The sequence below is a fragment of the Eumetopias jubatus genome, unplaced genomic scaffold (genome assembly GCF_037043125.1).
Source record: "Eumetopias jubatus isolate StellerSeaLion01/CBP00866 unplaced genomic scaffold, mEumJub1_p1.0 scaffold_10, whole genome shotgun sequence".
Lineage (NCBI taxonomy): Eukaryota > Metazoa > Chordata > Mammalia > Carnivora > Otariidae > Eumetopias > Eumetopias jubatus.
In genome coordinates, this window is record NW_028274816.1 from 118,767,653 (window position 1) to 118,785,935 (window position 18,283).

General features: G+C 45.0%; 1 protein-coding gene and 1 non-coding gene across 7 annotated transcripts in view; both read right to left on the reverse strand.

Moving 5' to 3' along the window:
- The window catches only part of ACACA (acetyl-CoA carboxylase alpha), a 242,979-nt gene that overhangs the window by 12,181 nt on the left and 212,515 nt on the right, over positions 1 to 18,283 (reverse strand). For all 6 annotated transcript variants that reach the window (XM_028109119.2, XM_028109115.2, XM_028109116.2 and 3 more), the window contains 3 exons: positions 15,703 to 15,880; positions 13,718 to 13,830; positions 576 to 730 (listed from right to left, as the gene is read on the reverse strand). In XM_028109119.2, coding sequence (XP_027964920.1) covers positions 576 to 730; positions 13,718 to 13,830; positions 15,703 to 15,880 — 446 coding nt within the window. The remainder of the gene's footprint in view (positions 1 to 575; positions 731 to 13,717; positions 13,831 to 15,702; positions 15,881 to 18,283) is intronic.
- Positions 7,570 to 7,761, reverse strand: LOC114214027 (U2 spliceosomal RNA). Its single transcript, XR_003610304.1, has one exon. It is a non-coding gene; the product is annotated as a U2 spliceosomal RNA (small nuclear RNA).

Below are 18,283 nucleotides of genomic sequence, written 5' to 3' on the forward strand. Positions count from 1 at the left end.
CCCCTCAGAGACTTAACAGCTGGCCGGGGCTTGAGCACCTGCCGCTGTCTCCCTATGTGACAGCTACAGCCCCTGGCCCAGGGCACTGCGCCCGGCCATGGCCCCGTCAATGCGAGCCCCACCCGCAGCTGGGATGTTCTGGCGGGGCGGCTGTGAATCTCCAGGTAACGAGACAGTGCGGAACTGGTTTGGAGCAGAATGGCTCAAACAACTTGCACGCAGGTCAAATGTGAATTGGTTGCTGCTGGAACCCTGACACTGAATCCACAGCCTGAGGACCACCCACGCAGCTCTTCTCAGAGAAGGCATGTGAGACTCAAGTTTCCCATCAGTAAAATGGAGCTTGCCTTCTGAGGGGTCCATGGCCATGTAAACCAGAAATCGTTTTGGGCTGACAACGGATACACAAAAAAGGGAAAAGTCTCTCCAAAAAAATTGAAAATGGTTTGATCTGCACAAGCTGTCTCAGTCCAACCCTAACAGCTTCCTGCTGATGAGCCTATGTGCACGAGACATACGCTCACTCACTTGCTCGGCTCTGACAAGTCAGGGGAAGTGGCAACCGCTGTACTTACATTAATAACACCCTTCTCCTGCATCCGGCCTGGTGTGTCGTGCAAGTCAGCAAACTGCACAGCTACCTGATGGTAAATGGGAATTAGGAATTCCTCCCGCTCCTTCAACTTGTTCTCCAGCTCCTTCCGCTCAGCTGGGCTTAGCTCTGGGGTGCCTGCAATTAAGTAAACCTGCCCGTCACACTCTGCGGGAACTGGGAATCTCTCTGCACAGAAGCAGCCATAGTCATGGGAAGCTCAAAAACACCCTCCCCCGCGCGCGCCCGTGGCCTGGCTCTCCACTGTCTTCACCACCTCTTTGCTGAGTAACAGAACTCTGAGATGCCAGACTGCTCCTTATCTTACCATGGGGAGCCCACATGTCCTCCTTTCCCTGTGGAGGTCACAACTGTAGAAGCAGCCATGGGAGGCCCCTCCCCAAGTCCTTCTCTGAGAAGGTGCACACAACCGCCTGGGGGCCTGTGTCTCTCACCGTCTGAGTCACAGCTAGGGCCCTCCTTCCCAGGCAAGACACCAGGCCTGGGCCTGACTACTGTGCATGCGGGGCAGGGTGGGGAGCAGTCACTACACCTCCAGGCCCAGACCAGCAGCCCCTTCTCCCATGTCCACACAAGTCACCTGCCCAAGGACTCCTAAAGTTGCAAGCTGCTGTTACTCCACAGCTTCTAATCTCAGGTCTGAAAACTCTTAACCTGAAACCAGTAGAATGTACTCTAATTAGAGCCAGATCAGGGTGTCTTCTGCCAGCTCAACAGGTTAGATTAGCCAGCTTCCTAGTCTACAGCTGGGCTGCTACTGCCAGAGCCAACCCCTGACCAGAGAGAGAGAAAGACATTCTAGTTCTTGGGCTAAAAGTGAAGGAAGAAGGGAAAAGGGAAAGGCAGCCTACAAATCCCATTTAGATCACTAAGCTTCTAAGCACACAGTACCCTCACTCAACAGATTCCTGTAAGGAATCTGGCATTCCTTGTAACAGGGAGGAGCCCCCTCCCCCAACCCCCCCAATCCCTGCCTTCAATCAGTGGCGTCCCAGTAGAGTAGAGGTGCTGCTATGTTATGCTTTTCTTCCTAATTACTCTCAGCGGGGACTTGTAATCAATACTGAAAATTTAGCTGCCTGCCTAGTAAAGAGGAGTAAGTCTAGCTGAAGGAGCAATAGGCGACAGCCCCTGGTGTTGGGGACAACCTGAAGTGCTTTGTCACCAAAGCTGACAAATAAATACACGACCACAGGTGATGGGTTGCAGAAGAGAAAGGTCTATTTCAGGCATGTCTGTCTGGAAACAGGCCTTGCTTTTTATGCCACTATGAATCATATGCCATAAACAGCCTTGCGCTGCTGAGTGAGCCATAAGTATTACAGATAAACACATGTTAATAGAACAGGGATGTAGCCACAGGACCCAGTTTCATTTTTATGAGGTTTTTCAGATGCCCACCTCCACTTCCTTTTTTTTAAGCCCATCACTACTTGAAAACCACGAGGAAGAGAGCTGCCGGCTATCTCCTCTTGGGCGCTCACACAGAGGGCAATCGTTGACCTATCACACTGGGGCCCTAACACTCAGCAGCCTTCTTTACATGCCAGGCAGAGCAGGGCTATGGGATGAGATGAAGGCCCATCCAATTCTGGGGCGGCTCTGCCTAAAGAATCGATGGGAAGAGAGCCAACTGATTTCTTCTGAGGTGAGACTATCTCAGTTGTAACACCCTAGACAGGGAGGCAAACATTTTTCCTTCTCTAGTAAGAGGAACCCAGACTCCTTGGAGAAACAGTTGATGATTCCAGGGCTGGGGCAGGAAAAACAGAAGATGAGCCTGGAACATACAGTCATAAAAAGCAAGACCACACTCAAGTGATTGGGACGTGTTAAAAGGACACAGGAGCTGGGTTGAATGTGTTGCCACTGGCCAAATCTGGGACAGTCTGAGCATCAAATTTATCAAAAATAGGATGATATTAATTACCAGAATATTTATGGAATGAAATAACCTGTGAGTCCATCCTAATATAAATAAATGGGGAAAGACGGAAGGGAAAGTTCTCCCCTCCAGCAGAATAATAATTAATATACGTAGAAGGAATGATGGAATTAGAAAACCACCATTTTACCACTGTCACATCAACTGATTCTGCCAAGAATTATCAATGGATACTAAAACTAGTGGGTGAGAGTTTGATGAGGAACAGAATACTTACATTGTCTCAAAGTATCTCCTCACAAATTACTTAGCCAACAAAACCTTAAGTAATCACAATTACCATCATCAAGAATAGGAAAAACTGACATATATCTCCTGATATGATGTCCTGATCATAAATAACACTTCTGCAATATTCTTGCCAAAAATGTGTTACCTGAATTTAACCATGGGGAAATATAAACCAAACCCAGATTGAGAAACATGCTACAAAAAAGGGGCCGGTGGTGCCTGGCTGGCTTGGTCGGTGGAGCATGTGACTCGTGATCTCAGGGTCGTGAGTTCAAGCCCCATGTTGGGTGTGGAGATTACCACAACCAACTGGGTGGCTCAGTTGGTTAAGCATCTGCCTTCAGCTCAAGTCAGGATCCCAGGGTCCTGGGATCGAGGCCCACATAGGGCTCCCTGCTCAGCAGAGTCTGCTTCTCGCTCTCCCTGCTGCTCCCCCTGCTTGTGCTCTCTCTGTCTTTCACTGTCAAATAAATAAATAAGACCTTAAAAAAAGAAAATCTTACCCCCCCCCAAAAAAGGTGGTCTGTATTAAAAAAAAAAAAAAGTCAAGATGATGACAGGCTAAATAACTGAAAACAGGCTGAAGTGTGTGGTCTAGGGTTAGATCTCAGATCTGAACCACAAAAAAAGAAAAAAGTATAGAAAGGACATTATTGGGACAACTTGGTAAAATCTTTTTTTTTTTTTTAAAGATTTTATTTATTTATTCATGAAAGACAGAGAGAGAGAGAGGCAGAGGGAGAAGCAGGCTTCCCGCCGAGCAGGGAGCCCGACGCGAGACTCGATCCCCGGACCCTGGGATCATGACCTGAGCCGAAGGCAGACGTTTAACCATCTGAGCCACCCAGGCGCTTGACAACTGGTAAAATCTTGATATGAATCATGAATCAGAGAGTAGTATTGTATCAATGTTATAGTTCCTGATGTAGATAAGTGTCTTGGGTTATATAAGAGAAGGTCTGTGTTCTTAGAAACACCCACTAAACATCTATGGATAAAGGAGCATGATGTCTACAAATGACCGTCAGATGGTTCACAGAAACAGTGTGTGTGTGTGTGTGTGTGTGTGTGTGTGTGTGTGGAGAGTGCATAAGTGAGCACATGTACATGAGCATGTGGAAACGATAAAACAAATGGGACAAGATGTTACCAACAGGTAAATCTAAGAAAAAGGCATCAGAAGTCCTTTGTACTCTTCTAATAACTTGTTTGTTGAAATTATATCAAATGGAAAATTAAAAAATAAGATAAGCTAAAAAAAAAATGTTTTTCCTGGCTCCCTGATGTCTAAAATCAGAGGTCAAAGTTAGTATTTGCAGGGTACGGGGCACTATTCTAAGTGCTTTGGATCTACTAACTCACTTAATCCTTACAACAACCTTAAAGCTGGTATTCTTACTATCCTCATCTTACAGGTGAGCAGACTGAGGCACTGAGAATTTATGTCACGCACCAAGGTTACAAAACTAGCAAGGGGCAGAGCCAGGTCTCAGATACAGCAGCGTGGCCCCCAGGGATTTGGGACACTATGTTATCTTGTCTCTTCTTGCTTACTTGGGGCAGAAGACAAGGAAGTGCTTCAGTAGCAGAATCTCGTTCATTTCAGAAAAGGCTAAATGATGATGGCAGGCTCCTGGCTGATAGAGCTGAAGTTCCGTCTTAGTCCCATCCCATAACTGAGACCAAGACAACATCTCCAATAATTCCTGCTCTGTAGATCAGACACGGTTTCCTAGGCATGCCTAAGATTTTTTTTTTAAACTTTGTCCTAATATTTTAAAAGATTTTATTTATTTATCTGAGAGAAGAAACAGCACGGGGAGGGGCAGAGGCAGAGGGACAAAAAGACTCCCCGCTGAGTGGGAATCAATCCCAGGACCCTGAGACCATGACCTGAGCCTAAGGCAGACGCTTGTCAACTGAGCCACCCAGGCGCCCCTGTCCTAATGTTTCTGTAAACACTGATCATATTTACCACATTACATCTGTTTATGAGATTATCTCCTGAATCAGCCATGTTTGTTGAATCATTTCTTTATATCCCACGTCCCTAAGACAGAATGTGGCCCATAGCATTACTCACTAAATATTCCTCCTTCAACTTTCTTTACCTTCCACTCACCCACCTTCATGTTGATGGTGTCATTTGTTTGCACTGTTTCAGAACACCCAAAGTGAAGTTTTTATACCAGCCCAGACCTGGTTGGTTCCTTGATTGCCAGGGTGAAACAGAAATGTTTCCTTCACTCTGTGAGTCAGGAGCCATCTCCCCATCATACAAGAAAGCAGTGACTTCAGACTCGTTCATTACAGTGATCCAAGAACTTGTCCCCTTGATGCTGTTGGGGAGTGTTTAAAAGTTCATGTAGATGGCTTCTGTGACATGGGACCTGGAAGGCACTGGGCCTTCTCTCTACATCACTTGCCCCCCTACCCTCCTTGTTTTCCACTCTTCAGTCTAAGGCTGCCCATGACTTAGAAATTATGCCATTTCTCACTAAGGGCAGAGTGCTTGGTATCCTCTGTGAGTCACCTGACTGTATGTTTTACTCCTTAATCAAATGGTTAAGTCTGAGCTTGGGAGAGCACATTGTTTGCTCTTGTGTTGTAGAAATAGGCTAGTCCAGAGACACATTCAGGTGCAGTGATGTTCAGGCCAAAGACTAGTTGTACAGTGGGACTTTAGTCTTACAACACTTCTGCACTGGTTGGCAAGCAGTCACAGTCCTGAGCACCCTGAGCATCCACTCCCCCCAACTCATGCTCCAACCCCAGAGTCCCTGAAACCTGCTGGGCAGGCCTAAGATTTAAGGGTCGCTCCTCGTGTTTGTGTGAGATCAAGAACTAATACAACAGCAGGTAAAATCACAGCCCTGCCAGGGACAAGGGATGGCAGGAGCAAGGATATGGATGAATAGGAAGTTCAGACCTTTAGAACATCCTCCCTCTAGGCAAACAACCAACACTGTGCTTGCATACGTGTATATCTGTACGTGTACATGTATGTGTACACCTGCACCGTGCAGAACACATACCGTTTACTGAGCACTATGTGCCAGGCACCACACTCGATGCTTTCAGGATCACATGGCTCGTACGTAAGTCACCATGCATAATTCAGACCTAGGTCGGGTCACCTGTTAACACTGCTGCCAAGCTGCAGACCTCAATGTCACTGAGCGCTTTCCAAGTTGCTTCACGTACATCCTGATAATAACCCAACCTTACAGACAGGGCACCTATTTTACAAATGAGAAAAACCACGGCTCTGAAATGTAAAGTTACTTGCCCAATGGCATCCAGCTCTTAAGTAGCAGTCAGGATTTACACTTGGGTCTGGCTATCTCCAAAGCTTGTGTTCTTCCACATGAAATGGCACCAACAGCAGCCAAGCAGGGATCCTGGCAGTGGCCACAGAAGGGCAGATCAGTAGGAGAGTTCAGTTCATTGTGTTAGGAAAGGAGGTAAGGGCACAGCTCAGCACTGGGTGCGGAGAGGGAGGGCTTCTGGGCTTAGGGGTGCAGCATCCTGGAGACAAGGTGCTGGCTTTACCAAACTGGAGGGACAGGGAAGGCTGGCTCCTGCGCTGACAAAGGTCTTGTCTACCCAGTCAAGCTATTCCGGAGCTTACAAGAGTAACAGAATGAACACCTGCAATGCTCTGGCCCTCCTGAGATTAGGAAGATCACAGAACATTCCCCCAAAGGTTGCCTTGTTTGGTTCCTTCCTTAATACTTCTGATCGCAGTTCAAGACCTACCTCAGAAAAGCATCAAAGCGAGCAACTGACAGGAGTAGAGGATGTGTGTATTTTAAAATGTACACGAGACAGTCAAGGACTTGTGTGCTTGAAGCGGGGGGAGAAGAGGTTTGCTAAATTTTATTTTCTAAAAATAAAAGGCTGCTCTTAAGCTAGTTAGACCCTTGTGTAGCACACCGAGGCCCCTCTCTCCTTGTACAGCAAAGCAGCCAGCCCTGGTAATGATTTAGGGGAGATTAACAAATATGTCAATGTCTATTTTCTGCTTAATTTAAAAGCGGCGTCTATAAAGATTTTTGACTTCTGAACCCTGTTCTCCTGAAAGAAAGAAGGTAAGAATGAGGAGGGGATAAAGAGTGATTATCCTATCATTGATCGTTTGTCAGGAGCATTTCTTATTCACTGGACTATTGTAAAAAGCTAAGCCCTCGATCAATCCTGTAAGCTCCCTGTACAATTAAATATCTTGGAATGGTTTTCTTTCTTTTCTAGCCAGATTGCAGGGCCTCAGGGTTTTTAGGAAAGCAAGTCGTTGTGTGCGTGTGTGAGGGTGTTTAAGTATATGCTACAGGGAGGAAAGTCATTCTTTTTCTAGAATCCTACTTTAGGAACAGGCTGAAATGGGAGAAGAAAGGTAGATTACTCCCACCTCTTCCTTCCCCAAATAAAAAGTCCCCATGAACTCCTAAAAATCCAAACTTAGAGTTAAAAATATTTTAATGTAAAGAGCCGAATCCAGAAGGGGCAGTACTCTAGTCTGATCAAATAAGGAGAGCTAACATTACTGTGGTGCCGCTATGTGCTAGAAATGTTGAAGTACCTTTCCTCTCCTTTAATCCTTACAAACACCCTCAAAGATGGCTACCTTACAGATGAGGAAACCGACTCACAAAAAAGGGAAGTAACGTGCCCAAGGCTGCAAAGTTAGGAAACCGTGGAGCTGGGATCTGGGCTTAGATACTCTGGCTTCAGAGCCCATGCTCTTTTTAAATTCAGTTTTTATTTTTAAAATTTCCCCCAGAGTGGGTGCACGGTTCCTGGGAGTACGGCAATAGCAGGTCGATGAGTGCAGTGGATGGGAGCGAGCTCCTATTCCGTCTCCTAATTCCAAAAATCCATTTAATATATTGTCCTCGGATAGAGGACGTATCAGATACTAAACTGATAAGAACAGATACTATACTTGATCTTAGCCAAAAGGCCGAGAAGTGATATAGAGCCAATGCCCTTTAAATGAAACAAGTTAAATTGACCCACCAGTGTCCACAGGGCAGCAGCCTGTCAGGTGTTCCTGGGGCCAGAACATAATGAAAAGCCACATTTCTCCTCCATGGGGTCAAAGCTGGAGAGAAGCTTCCAAGGAGAGAGCTGATTTCTGTAGCAGGAGGTGTTTTTTACCCAGCCATGACACTGGAGGAGGGGAGCCTCACCCTGTGGATAGGCAGATCACAGCCTATGGTGGAGGATTTGGGGGGAGGGGTGAGACCTTCAAAGCTTAGAATAAAAATCAGACTGGTAGGCTGAAAATTCTCCACTCAGACAAAGGTACTAGGTGACCTTGCAGAAATCTCTTTTCTGTGCTCAGTTTCTCGCTTATGGAACAACAATCCTAAGCTGGCAAAGAGGGAAACTGTTTTATAAAAGAATGTGATATTAAAGTGTTTTTTATTTTTTAGTTACACTAAGAAGCCTATGTAAATTTAAACCCAATTTCAACTTTTATGGGCCCTTCTTCCTTCTCTTAGGAAAGCAATTTGCTTTGATTGGTTAAATACTTATGAAGCTAAAGGAAAGGACCAGACCTCCTCACTCAGCTCCAGAATATCTCAGATACAAAAACACACACCCATACCTCAACCTTGAGACTGAAAAATCAGCATAAAAAAGACTGGAATCTTATTAAGATTCAGAAGTACAATCATAAGTAGCTGTTTAAAAGATCTGTGTAATCACATTTTCGATGTTGAAAGAAATTTCTCTGTAAAGACAGTAAGATAGGGTGAAGTGAAGAAAAAAAAAAAAACCCTTGCAAAACGATTTCTGTATCCATCACAGGTGTGCCTTTCTTTACATAAAAGCATTCTGGAAAAACTGCGAAAATCAGATCCTGTTTTAAATGCCTTAAGGGAGCTATTTAGAAGGAACCCTGCAGTGAATCCTTTGGTAAAGCAAATAATCCTTTTGTAATGGGAATAATTTCTCCCAATGTATCTAGTTTTTTTTAAAATCCCATTTTCATATATCTGCTTTTCTTCAAAGGGGGCCACAACTATCTAAATATACAACTGCATTTGCATATTGATTTTAATAGCAATCCTCTCAGGGATGTTTAACCCTAGGTTCCTTGCAATTGTGTTAGTGCTCTGCTGTTCATATTTTTAAAAATCAATACAGTATACCCAGAGATTTCCAAATAGGAATCAAAGAATCTGTTACTCCCCCTGCAGCCCTGTGCCCCCACACAAACAGTCCACACAAGAGTAAGAAAGCCACACAGAATTCTCTGAATTCTTGAGGCAGTTAGGTCTCAAAGTCTTTATCATTTTCCTTTCCTTAGCTGCTCCCCCCCACCGCCCCTTCGCACCCCAGTCTAGAGGGTCAAGGGATGGGGCTCTGGGTCAGCTGGGGCCAGGCGGGGCACAGGGTCTCTCAGACATATTCTGATGACAGCCCACAGGCAGGCAGAAGCTTAGGTTCAGTCCAACAAAATGCCAGCCAGGTCTCTCCCTCTGACAGAACTGTGAATCACTGCTTCCTGGAATGAGGCAAGCCCAGGTGCTTTTATAAATACAACCAGATGAATGGAACAGACCAAAACAGCCCCTTGTCCTTCCCAGAAAATGCTGTCACTATTGCACCATATTGCATCGAACCAAAGAACTGCTGAATCAGTGTGATGAGATGGGTGCTAAGCTGCTGCTAATTCAGGGAAAAGGCACCTGCCTACCCCCAAAGCCCAGTGCTTGGACGGCCATGGTGCCAAGTGAGGACACTGCGTGTGTGCAAGAGGTGACAGGGCAAGAGGCAACTTCCCATGCATTAGAACCAGAACTTCTTTCCCTTCCAACTTTCTGGCCAAGGATGCTGCTTTCTGACTCAAACAAGCAACTCTAGCTCTTTTCAGCTTACAACATCTTGAAGATGGACACAAGCGATGGAAAAAGCACACACAGCTCAGATACTTTGATCACTTCTGCCAAAAACCAGCTTAACCCCCGAATGCCCTTAACCCAAGGAAGTGTCCTTTTCCTGTCATCTGGCTGCTAAAGAGAAGGCTCGGGAGGAAGGCATTCCCGCAGATGTCTACAGACACATTTATCCTCACCTGAAGCCACAATACTCCTTCTACACCCAGGATGCCTTGGGCAGAGGGGGTGCTGGGTGGACGGGCCAGGTGCGGGCCAGCCGCAGTGTTCAGCTAGAGCTGCCCCTGCCTGTGTCAGACTGTCCCTCTCAGGGTGGGCTCCATGTGGGCACAGCCGAGTTGCCGCGTGGCAGGCTGCCTGGCTGGCTGGGAACAGGGCCACGTTCAAAACGTGTGTCTGGAGCAGGATAACATTTCACAAAGTGGCTCCTTTGCCTAAAGACTATTTGTGTTGAGGGAGAGGGACAGAGGGGAATTTATGATTGCTTCACACTTGGACTGGGCAGCTCTCACTCTCTCTCAATTGATTTGTCATCTCCCTCTGAGCACAAGACAAGGGTAAGGATCCAGGAGAAAAAGCTCAGGTCTTGGCGTCAGGAGGCCAGGCTAGGAAGGCCATCCTACCCCACAGCCACTCCCTGCTCCTGGCTCTCTGAGGAGGCAGAAGGATGTCAGGGAGACATGAAGAGGCCGTGGAGGGCTGGGGCTCTATTTCCAGAGAAGGAATTCAATTTCCTTAAGGCAGTCAGTCTGGTAGGATGTTATCTGTCCTGCACAGACTCTACCAAGCCTGTTCTGAGAATCTGGCAGTGCAGGACCATGGTATTTGGGCTTAGATCACATTTCTTTCTCTATTTACCTCTATCAGGAATCAATGTATGTGTTGTTTTCATGCTCTATGATAATCTCGGAACTACAAACTAGTAATTCACCTTCTACCCAAACGAACTATACAAAATGACAAAAGGTCATTTATTTTAAAAATAAGAAACCTGAAAGAGATGAAGTTAGCTGTTCAGAAATTAAATACTACTCATTATCCTTAGAGACTAAATCCTAATAATGTTTTTGAACACAGTCAATCAGTTGTGCATTGGTTTGTCTAAGAGATCTGACAGCATGCTCCCCAGTGCAGGGGCCAATCTGGGAAGACATTGGGAACATAAGGTAACATCCATTCCTACAGGCTTTCTCCTAAATCAGATTTTTCTCAGTGAAATTGGCTTTAGATAACAAAGGGAAAGAATCCCTGTTTAACTGTGAGCAGGCTCAGTATTCAGCTGAGGTCAAATCTGGGGAAATCCTGAGAAAAGTACAACAGAGGGAACCGCAATTCCGTTCTGGGCTCTGACATCCATTATTTTGCGTCTTGGATGACTTAAGTCTTCTTTTTGCCTTAATCTCTCAATCTGGAAAATGAGGTCATTTTCACCCACTTTGTGAAAAAGCATCTTGGCAGTCTTTGATTCTAGGCACTGATTGAGAAAGGAACCAAAAGCCAAAGCAAACCCCAGAGGAGCTGAGTTCATAGCATGTCCTGTTACATCCCCACTGGCTTGTGACCCCAAAAATACACCTGGTATGTATGATCTCCCTGAAAAACTGCAATTGCCTGAGGGACAAGACCACTTCTTCTATTTCTTTCATTTTTCTTTTCCTATACCACTTGTTCCAAAAGTAGACCTATGCTACAGAGATACCAAATGTGGCTGTCTGCTGCTTCTAATGATTAATGTGGAAAGGAAATGATGCCAATCCCCATGCTTGAAAAATGCTTCATAGATTCAAAGCAAACGCACATTCACCTGATCTTCACGGTGGCTAGGTGGGGGCATTATCCTCACTTTTAGATGAAGAAGCTAATGTCTGGGGGAGTTAAAACAATTTACCTGCATGCAACCTAACCAAAACTTATACATGATTATTTTTATTCTAGATCCACTCTCGTGTTCCCGACCTGCCCTGGGCCAGAGCCTGCTTCCCATTTAGCAGACTAGGGACTCTTTCTCTAGTGCCATTTTGGTCAAGGTTAAATAAATATAGTTTTCTTCAATGCGGAGAGGAAATTGATAATGAGATGATTTGTAACAAATGATTAAACGGCCATCACTTGGGAATCTCCTCCCTCTCCCCTTCCTGTATTTCAAAAGTTAAAAGGTGCTGGCTGAAGGTGGGAACAATACCACTTTCCTTCAAGAGAAAGAAGCTTCAGCCCCCATACCCCTCACCATCCAGTGGTTCTGCAAACAGATGTCAGAGAGGATCCCTCTTCCTACAACCCAGTTACTCTGAAGGGATGATAACAGCCATTGGGGGGTTAAAAAGAGGCAGTGAACCCCCAGTTAATGAGTAGGAATTCAGCAGGCAGTGTAAGATAAATGGAGCTCTCTGTGCTTCTGCTAGAGTCAGCATGAACTGCGGCCCTGCGGCTTGTTTGTGGCAAATGGAGTGCGCGAAATATCAAAGGGCAGTGATCCAGAAGAAGACCGACTTTGACAAATTTTAAATTGGCCAGAAAGAAAACCAGCAAAAAAGAGAAAAAAAAAAAAAAAGAAAAGAAAAAATGAAGGAAAAAAAAAGAGAAAATTATGCAATTCACTGTGTCCTGCAATTGTGGTACTGCTGCCTTTGTACAGAATTAGTGGTAAAAACAGCAGACGACTGCCTGATGCTGGGAGCAATTATGAGCCATCTAAGTGAGATGCTTATCAGTGGCTGAAGCTTTTAGAGCTCTCTCTCCATACAGTTGTGAGTAACTTGCTCTTGAGCTGCAGTTACTTTAATTAAAGTGTATAGTGTTGGTCAGAAGTAATTATCCTGTTTGGAGAAGAAAGAGAAAAATACCACCTCAACAATTCTTGGTGGCAATAGATTTTAGAAACAGCTTTGCCAATTCTTGTTCTATGTGTGCACTTCCCATAAAAGGATCAAGCCGAGATGGGCTAGAGTTATTGACGGTTGTTACCTGATGGCAAACAATGGGACGCACACAGGGTTTATTAGAACCCCAGTCACTGTGTTTGGCTCAGGGCTCCAAACTGCCGGGATGCGCAGTCTCTCGAGTGCAGGCAAGCACTCGCAAGGTTTTGTGTCTCTAGATGGTGAGCATATAAAGAGTCCACAAATGGTATTTTATTAATTAAGTTACTATTTGAAACATAAATGAACTAGCATCTCCCTTTTTTATGCCTTCCATTCATGAAGTTTCACTACCTTTTATAGATAATCACTGTGTTCCTTTAGGAAAACAAACCAACAAATAAAAGAACCTCAAGCAATTATCTTCGCCAACATAGCAAGGGGGCTCGATGGGAGATCTGGGCAGACAGATGTGTTTTAAACGGATCTGAAACTCATTCGGTCTCTGGACTCAACACAGGGCTCCCAGGGTCCAGTCCTATGTGCAAACTGCAGCGCATTCCAAAAGCTCCAAAAAACAAATGAGCAACAGAGTAGTGGCTGGAAGCATCACGCGCAAATGTTCCCGGGGCTGGACAACTGCTGCCCCGGCCTCTGTGTGGAAGCACACAGTGCACAGTCTTTACCTCTGTTTCTCTAGCTCAGCATGGCCCCAGAACACCACCTTGGGTAGGTCTCCAGCCTCTCTGTCCCGTGACACTGACTCTCACATTCCTCAGAAATGAGGCAGGCTTGTCCAAAGACACAAACAGGACATTGAAGCCTCGCATGTTCTCTGCCTGATCAGCCTGCCCCCCCAACAGCAACTTCTAGCTAATCATTCTTTACAAGGACACCCACAAGGCCAGAAAGATGGGCTTTGTGAATTATAAGAAAATACCAGAAGAAAACTTGGGTGACTTTTGCTTTTTTTAAGGTCCCACTTTCCCTCCTATTACACACACTATTTCATTCTACCAGGGCTCTTACCATATAGAGGACAGTAAATAAAGATTATCATGAATTTGATCAAATGCTTCAGTGCTTCCTCCCCTGGCCTATGAATGCACTCATTACAAATCAGCTGAATGGCTCATTGATTTGCCGGGAGGACAAGCAGACATACCCAATCGCTCAGCCAAGCGAATGTAGACGGGATCCACCCGACGCATGGTTTTCACCAGATCCTTTCTGCGGAATTTGATTTCTACTGTCCCCTCTGGCTCCAGAACTGATCCCCTGGATCAGAGAGAAACAAAACAGAAATAGAGGCACTTTAAAGGAAGGAGACAACAGAATGAGGCCGGTTACAATTTGCAGACCAGGAAATAGCTTCATTATGGTTTTGGCCACCCATGGCTCACAGAAGTAACCCCAGGGAGGGAAATAGGCATCCGAAAGTGTCTAAGTGGGGTATGAGAAAGGCCAGGCAAAAAGCAATTAAAATAATTCTCATTACCAGGCCAGTCTACTTCCATCTCAAAAGAGGAATACAAATTCCACCATCTACAATGGTGCAATGAGGGGTCGACGCCGAGCAGTCCCGCACACAGCCGTCAGTCGCTGGTGGGACTCCCACACACTAGGCCAGGCCAAGCAGGGCCGAAAACACTCTGCCTACCACTATGGGAAGGTCTCAGGGTTATTTCTAGTTTCTAGTGCATATTAATGATGTTCTAGTACCAGGAACTTCACCCTGGACAACTTAAAAAACAACAGCTGCCACGTTTTACATTAAAAAAAAAAAAATTACAGCTAATACTTCCTATATACATGGCACTGTTCTAAGTGCTTACATATAAAGCTTCATAGCAATCCTATACCCAGTCTGCATCCCCTATGAGGGAAGGAACTATTATCCCCCATCTTGCCGATGAGGAAGCTAAGGTCCAGGGCATTAAAGAGACTTATCCAAGCCTAACAAGTGACAGAGCTGCATCTGAAACCAGGTGGTCTTGTTCCACAGTCTGCAGAGGAATTGTCTGTGATCTGCTATCAGATCAGGGGCTACATTTGGATTTAAAAATAATAAGTCCCTCAGTACAGACTGCTAGCCTACTGATTTTGCAATAAAACTATGGGGCTCTCCCAAGCAGCTGTTGAAGTAGGAGGCTAAAATCTTGGGGAAAGAGAGAAACAGGTGGGGCACCTGGATGGCTCAGTCATTAAGCGTCTGCCTTCAGCTCAGGTCATGATCTCAGGGTCCCTGCTCAGCAGAAGCCTGCTTCTCCCTCTCCCACTCCCCCTGCTTGTGTTCCCTCTCTCGCTGTGTCTCTATCAAATAAATAAATAAAATCTTTAAAAAAAAAGAGAGAGAGAGAGAGAAACAGTTACTCTAATAGAATGATCGGAGGCAGGAATTGGCATGGGCAATGTCAAGGAAACACAATGTGAAATTTACCTATTTTGGAAAGGGTTGAAAACAGATTATGAAAGGAAGCTGCATGTGGTCTGTTTTACTCAAGTATTTTCAAGGACCACCTCCCGACAAAAGCCTGGGACATTCTCTTACGGTTCTCTGGGCGCCGTGAGCACGGTGTTCTCCAAGCCTCCCAGAATGCCAGAGTGAGCAGCTCTGGCTTGGAATCAGAGAATGCGGGGGCTGCTCAGTGACCTCAGTGACCAGCAGCTCGTCCCACAAACAAGCAGCAGCAGCTCAGGGAGAGTAAGACTGCTCCAGGTTCCTCGCCAGCCAGTGGCAGAGCTGGGTGAAGAAGACCCTAGAACTCCACAGACTAAGAATTTAGTCCTTCCACTCCAACTCACCTTGAGCTCCCTCTGTCACATGTCTAAGAAAGGGAGAGCGAACAGGCCTATCTGCACAAGAATCGAGAGAATCCCTCTAAGTTTCTCCCAGTGCCTGGAACAGAGGACGGACGTCTTGGTACAAGAATGTGGGCTGGGGGGCTCACACTGGGAAAGCCTGACTCCCACCTGCTTTCCTTGTCATCCTAGCAGACACTATCTAGAAAATCTCTTTCTCTGACCTGGGAGCCCTCTGGGAATAGACAGATTCAAATAAAGTTCTCTTGGTTCTAATGTTCTCCAGGAGGAAACCAACAGCTAGCGCACCCCTAGAGACCATGAATGGAAATAAAGAAGGAATGCTACCTGCTCTCTCGGTCAGCGTACATCTCCATGTGCCGGGGGTTGATGGTGGGATCAATCACAACCCAGGAGCCCCCCCGGAGCTCAGCCTGAGGAGGAATGTATACCAGCACCGGCTGGGAGCACTCCCGTAAGCTATCCACGATGTAAGCACCGAACTTCAGCACTTGGTCGTACATATCTGTGGAGAAGGAGACAAATCAGAAATCACAAAACAGTGCTTCCAAATATTGTTCACATCATGGCACACACAGAAAATAACACACTGTGCCTCCATGAGGAGGCTGCTCCTACCAGAGGCGACAGGCCTGGGGGTTCAGCCACGCTGGGTCCTGTCTGGCCACCCTGAAGACTGAGAGGATGGGTATTTCCACCTGTATTCTGTTCAAGACTCCAGGGGATCTTCAAAAGCACAAGAGAAGTGTACGGTCTTTCACAAGACACAACGTGCAAGCCCTGTGGATTGCCTATCCATTTTATAGCCTTTCTGAACTGCTGGATTCAGGTCTCATCACATTAATTCACACTTGCTCTACAAATGCTGAGTATTTTTCATGTCAATATGTGATCTCTCTAACTACATTAAGTTTTCTGAAGGAGGGAACTATTCAGGCTCTTTTTGAGTCTTCTCGTGATACTTAGAATATGATAAGCTCTTAAAATGTGCAGCTAATGGAAATGGAGCCTTCAAAAATTTTATCTTCAAAAACTGCATCCCTCTTCTTTGTATCCCCAGTGTCCTGTCCGGTGCCTCGGACACAGTTAGTGCTTGATAAGCGTCTGCTGAAGGAATGGATGAGCACACACACACTTTGGAAAGAACATAACCAGGAAGAACAACAAATTCTTTAACAGTTGCATTTTTATCAGGGCATCAATGAGAGAAAAAACTTAAAATGCATATGTAGTTATTGGAAATATCACACAGCCACATAAAAAGAAGAGCTACCTCTTCATTTTGCTAAAGAGCACACTTTGTAATTCCCCCAAGGCCAGGAGCAGCCTGAAGAAAAGGTACCCTGGTACATAAATAAAGCGAGTCTTTGGAAAGTAGGATCAGTTATTATTTAATTCCCAACAATTTATGGACTTCTTCCCATCTCCTAGCTCCCTGAAGTCTACACATGGCCTAAGTTTTAGGTTTATGATTCCAGATATTTAATGAGCACTTCAGTGGAACCACAATGGATCCTTTCTAAACACCAAATAACAGGTTCAGCGGAGTTCAAACTTTCCTATCAAAGCAAGGATCTCAATTTGGAATAAATCAATTCTGGAAATCCAAAGCAAAGAAGCATTTTTCAGAAAGTTAAGAGCAAACCCAAATAGAAATTGCTTCCATTGTAGTTACTGGCAAATTAAACTGCCACCTTCTCCAAAGTAAAAATGGCTCTCTCTATACAAACCATCAATGAGCACAGTTCACTGCAAAGTATATGCCTCTCTCCATTGCCGGGCCTGGCCACTCTGTGACAATTTCAGAAACTTCAAAAATTCAGAAGTTGCTCCAAGGAAAAACTCCCTACTCTATGAGGAATGTGTATGGTCACATACTCTGTATATATGATCAGAGCAAAGACATTTATTCCTTTGGGAGGAAAGCAAAGACCAAAAAAATTTACTGCTAATTACACAACTGCTGTATGAAGAGCAGGGAATAAAGGACTTTAAGCGCTTTACGCTAATTCTGTGGTTATGAAAATAATTGCTCAGTTCAAATTATTTTAACTAAATTAATTCTTTAGTGGATATTTCAACCAGTGCTACATAATAAAATAATTGTGTAATTAGCAGTACATTTTTCAGTGCTGCCAAGAGTACAGTCTCAGTCTCTGAACAAGTAACAGAAAGGAGTGGCCCTCAGTGGTATCGTGCGGAGAGAAGAAATGGAAGGCGGATAAAAGAAGAAAGCGAAACAGCAGAAAATAGCATACAAAGTCATCCTATGTGAAAGAGGAAAAAGTAAGGTAGAGGTAAATGAAGAGAGCTTGTCACTTCTGTCTGTTAAAGATCTATATTAAAATCTGTCCGTACTACCTACGATGAACAGATCCAGCCCCCAGAAAGAAAGGAAGGACTGTATTTAAAATGTATGCCCACTTATTTAAGTTGTAAAAACTCAAGTTCATAGGATATGCAGTTTGTTTGGGAGGAAGCGGAGTGTATGTGCAGTTTTTGCTTTTGTGAAATGAACTTTGATCTCTCCTCTTCATCACCATGGCTAGTCTGCTGTGTACCACGGAGCATGATTTCATATACACACACATATGAATCATTTAATCATCAGAAAACCATGTTCTTACATCCATGTTATAGGTGAGTAAACGGAGACTTAGTTAAATAAGTGAATAAATGGCAGAGGTAAAATTCGAACGCAGACCCTTAGGGCTCTGAAGTCTGCTTTCTGTGACCTTGTTCTTACTGGGGCGAAAGAGCATGAGGCCGAGGTAACCTGCTTTCCAGCATCTGACACAATGGCTGAGTAAAATAAAAACCAGAAAAGAGACTGGAATAAATGACTGAAGATTTGTAAATTTTGTCTGGATTTTTTATGTTCAGAAAAGTCAGAAATTGTACTGATGAC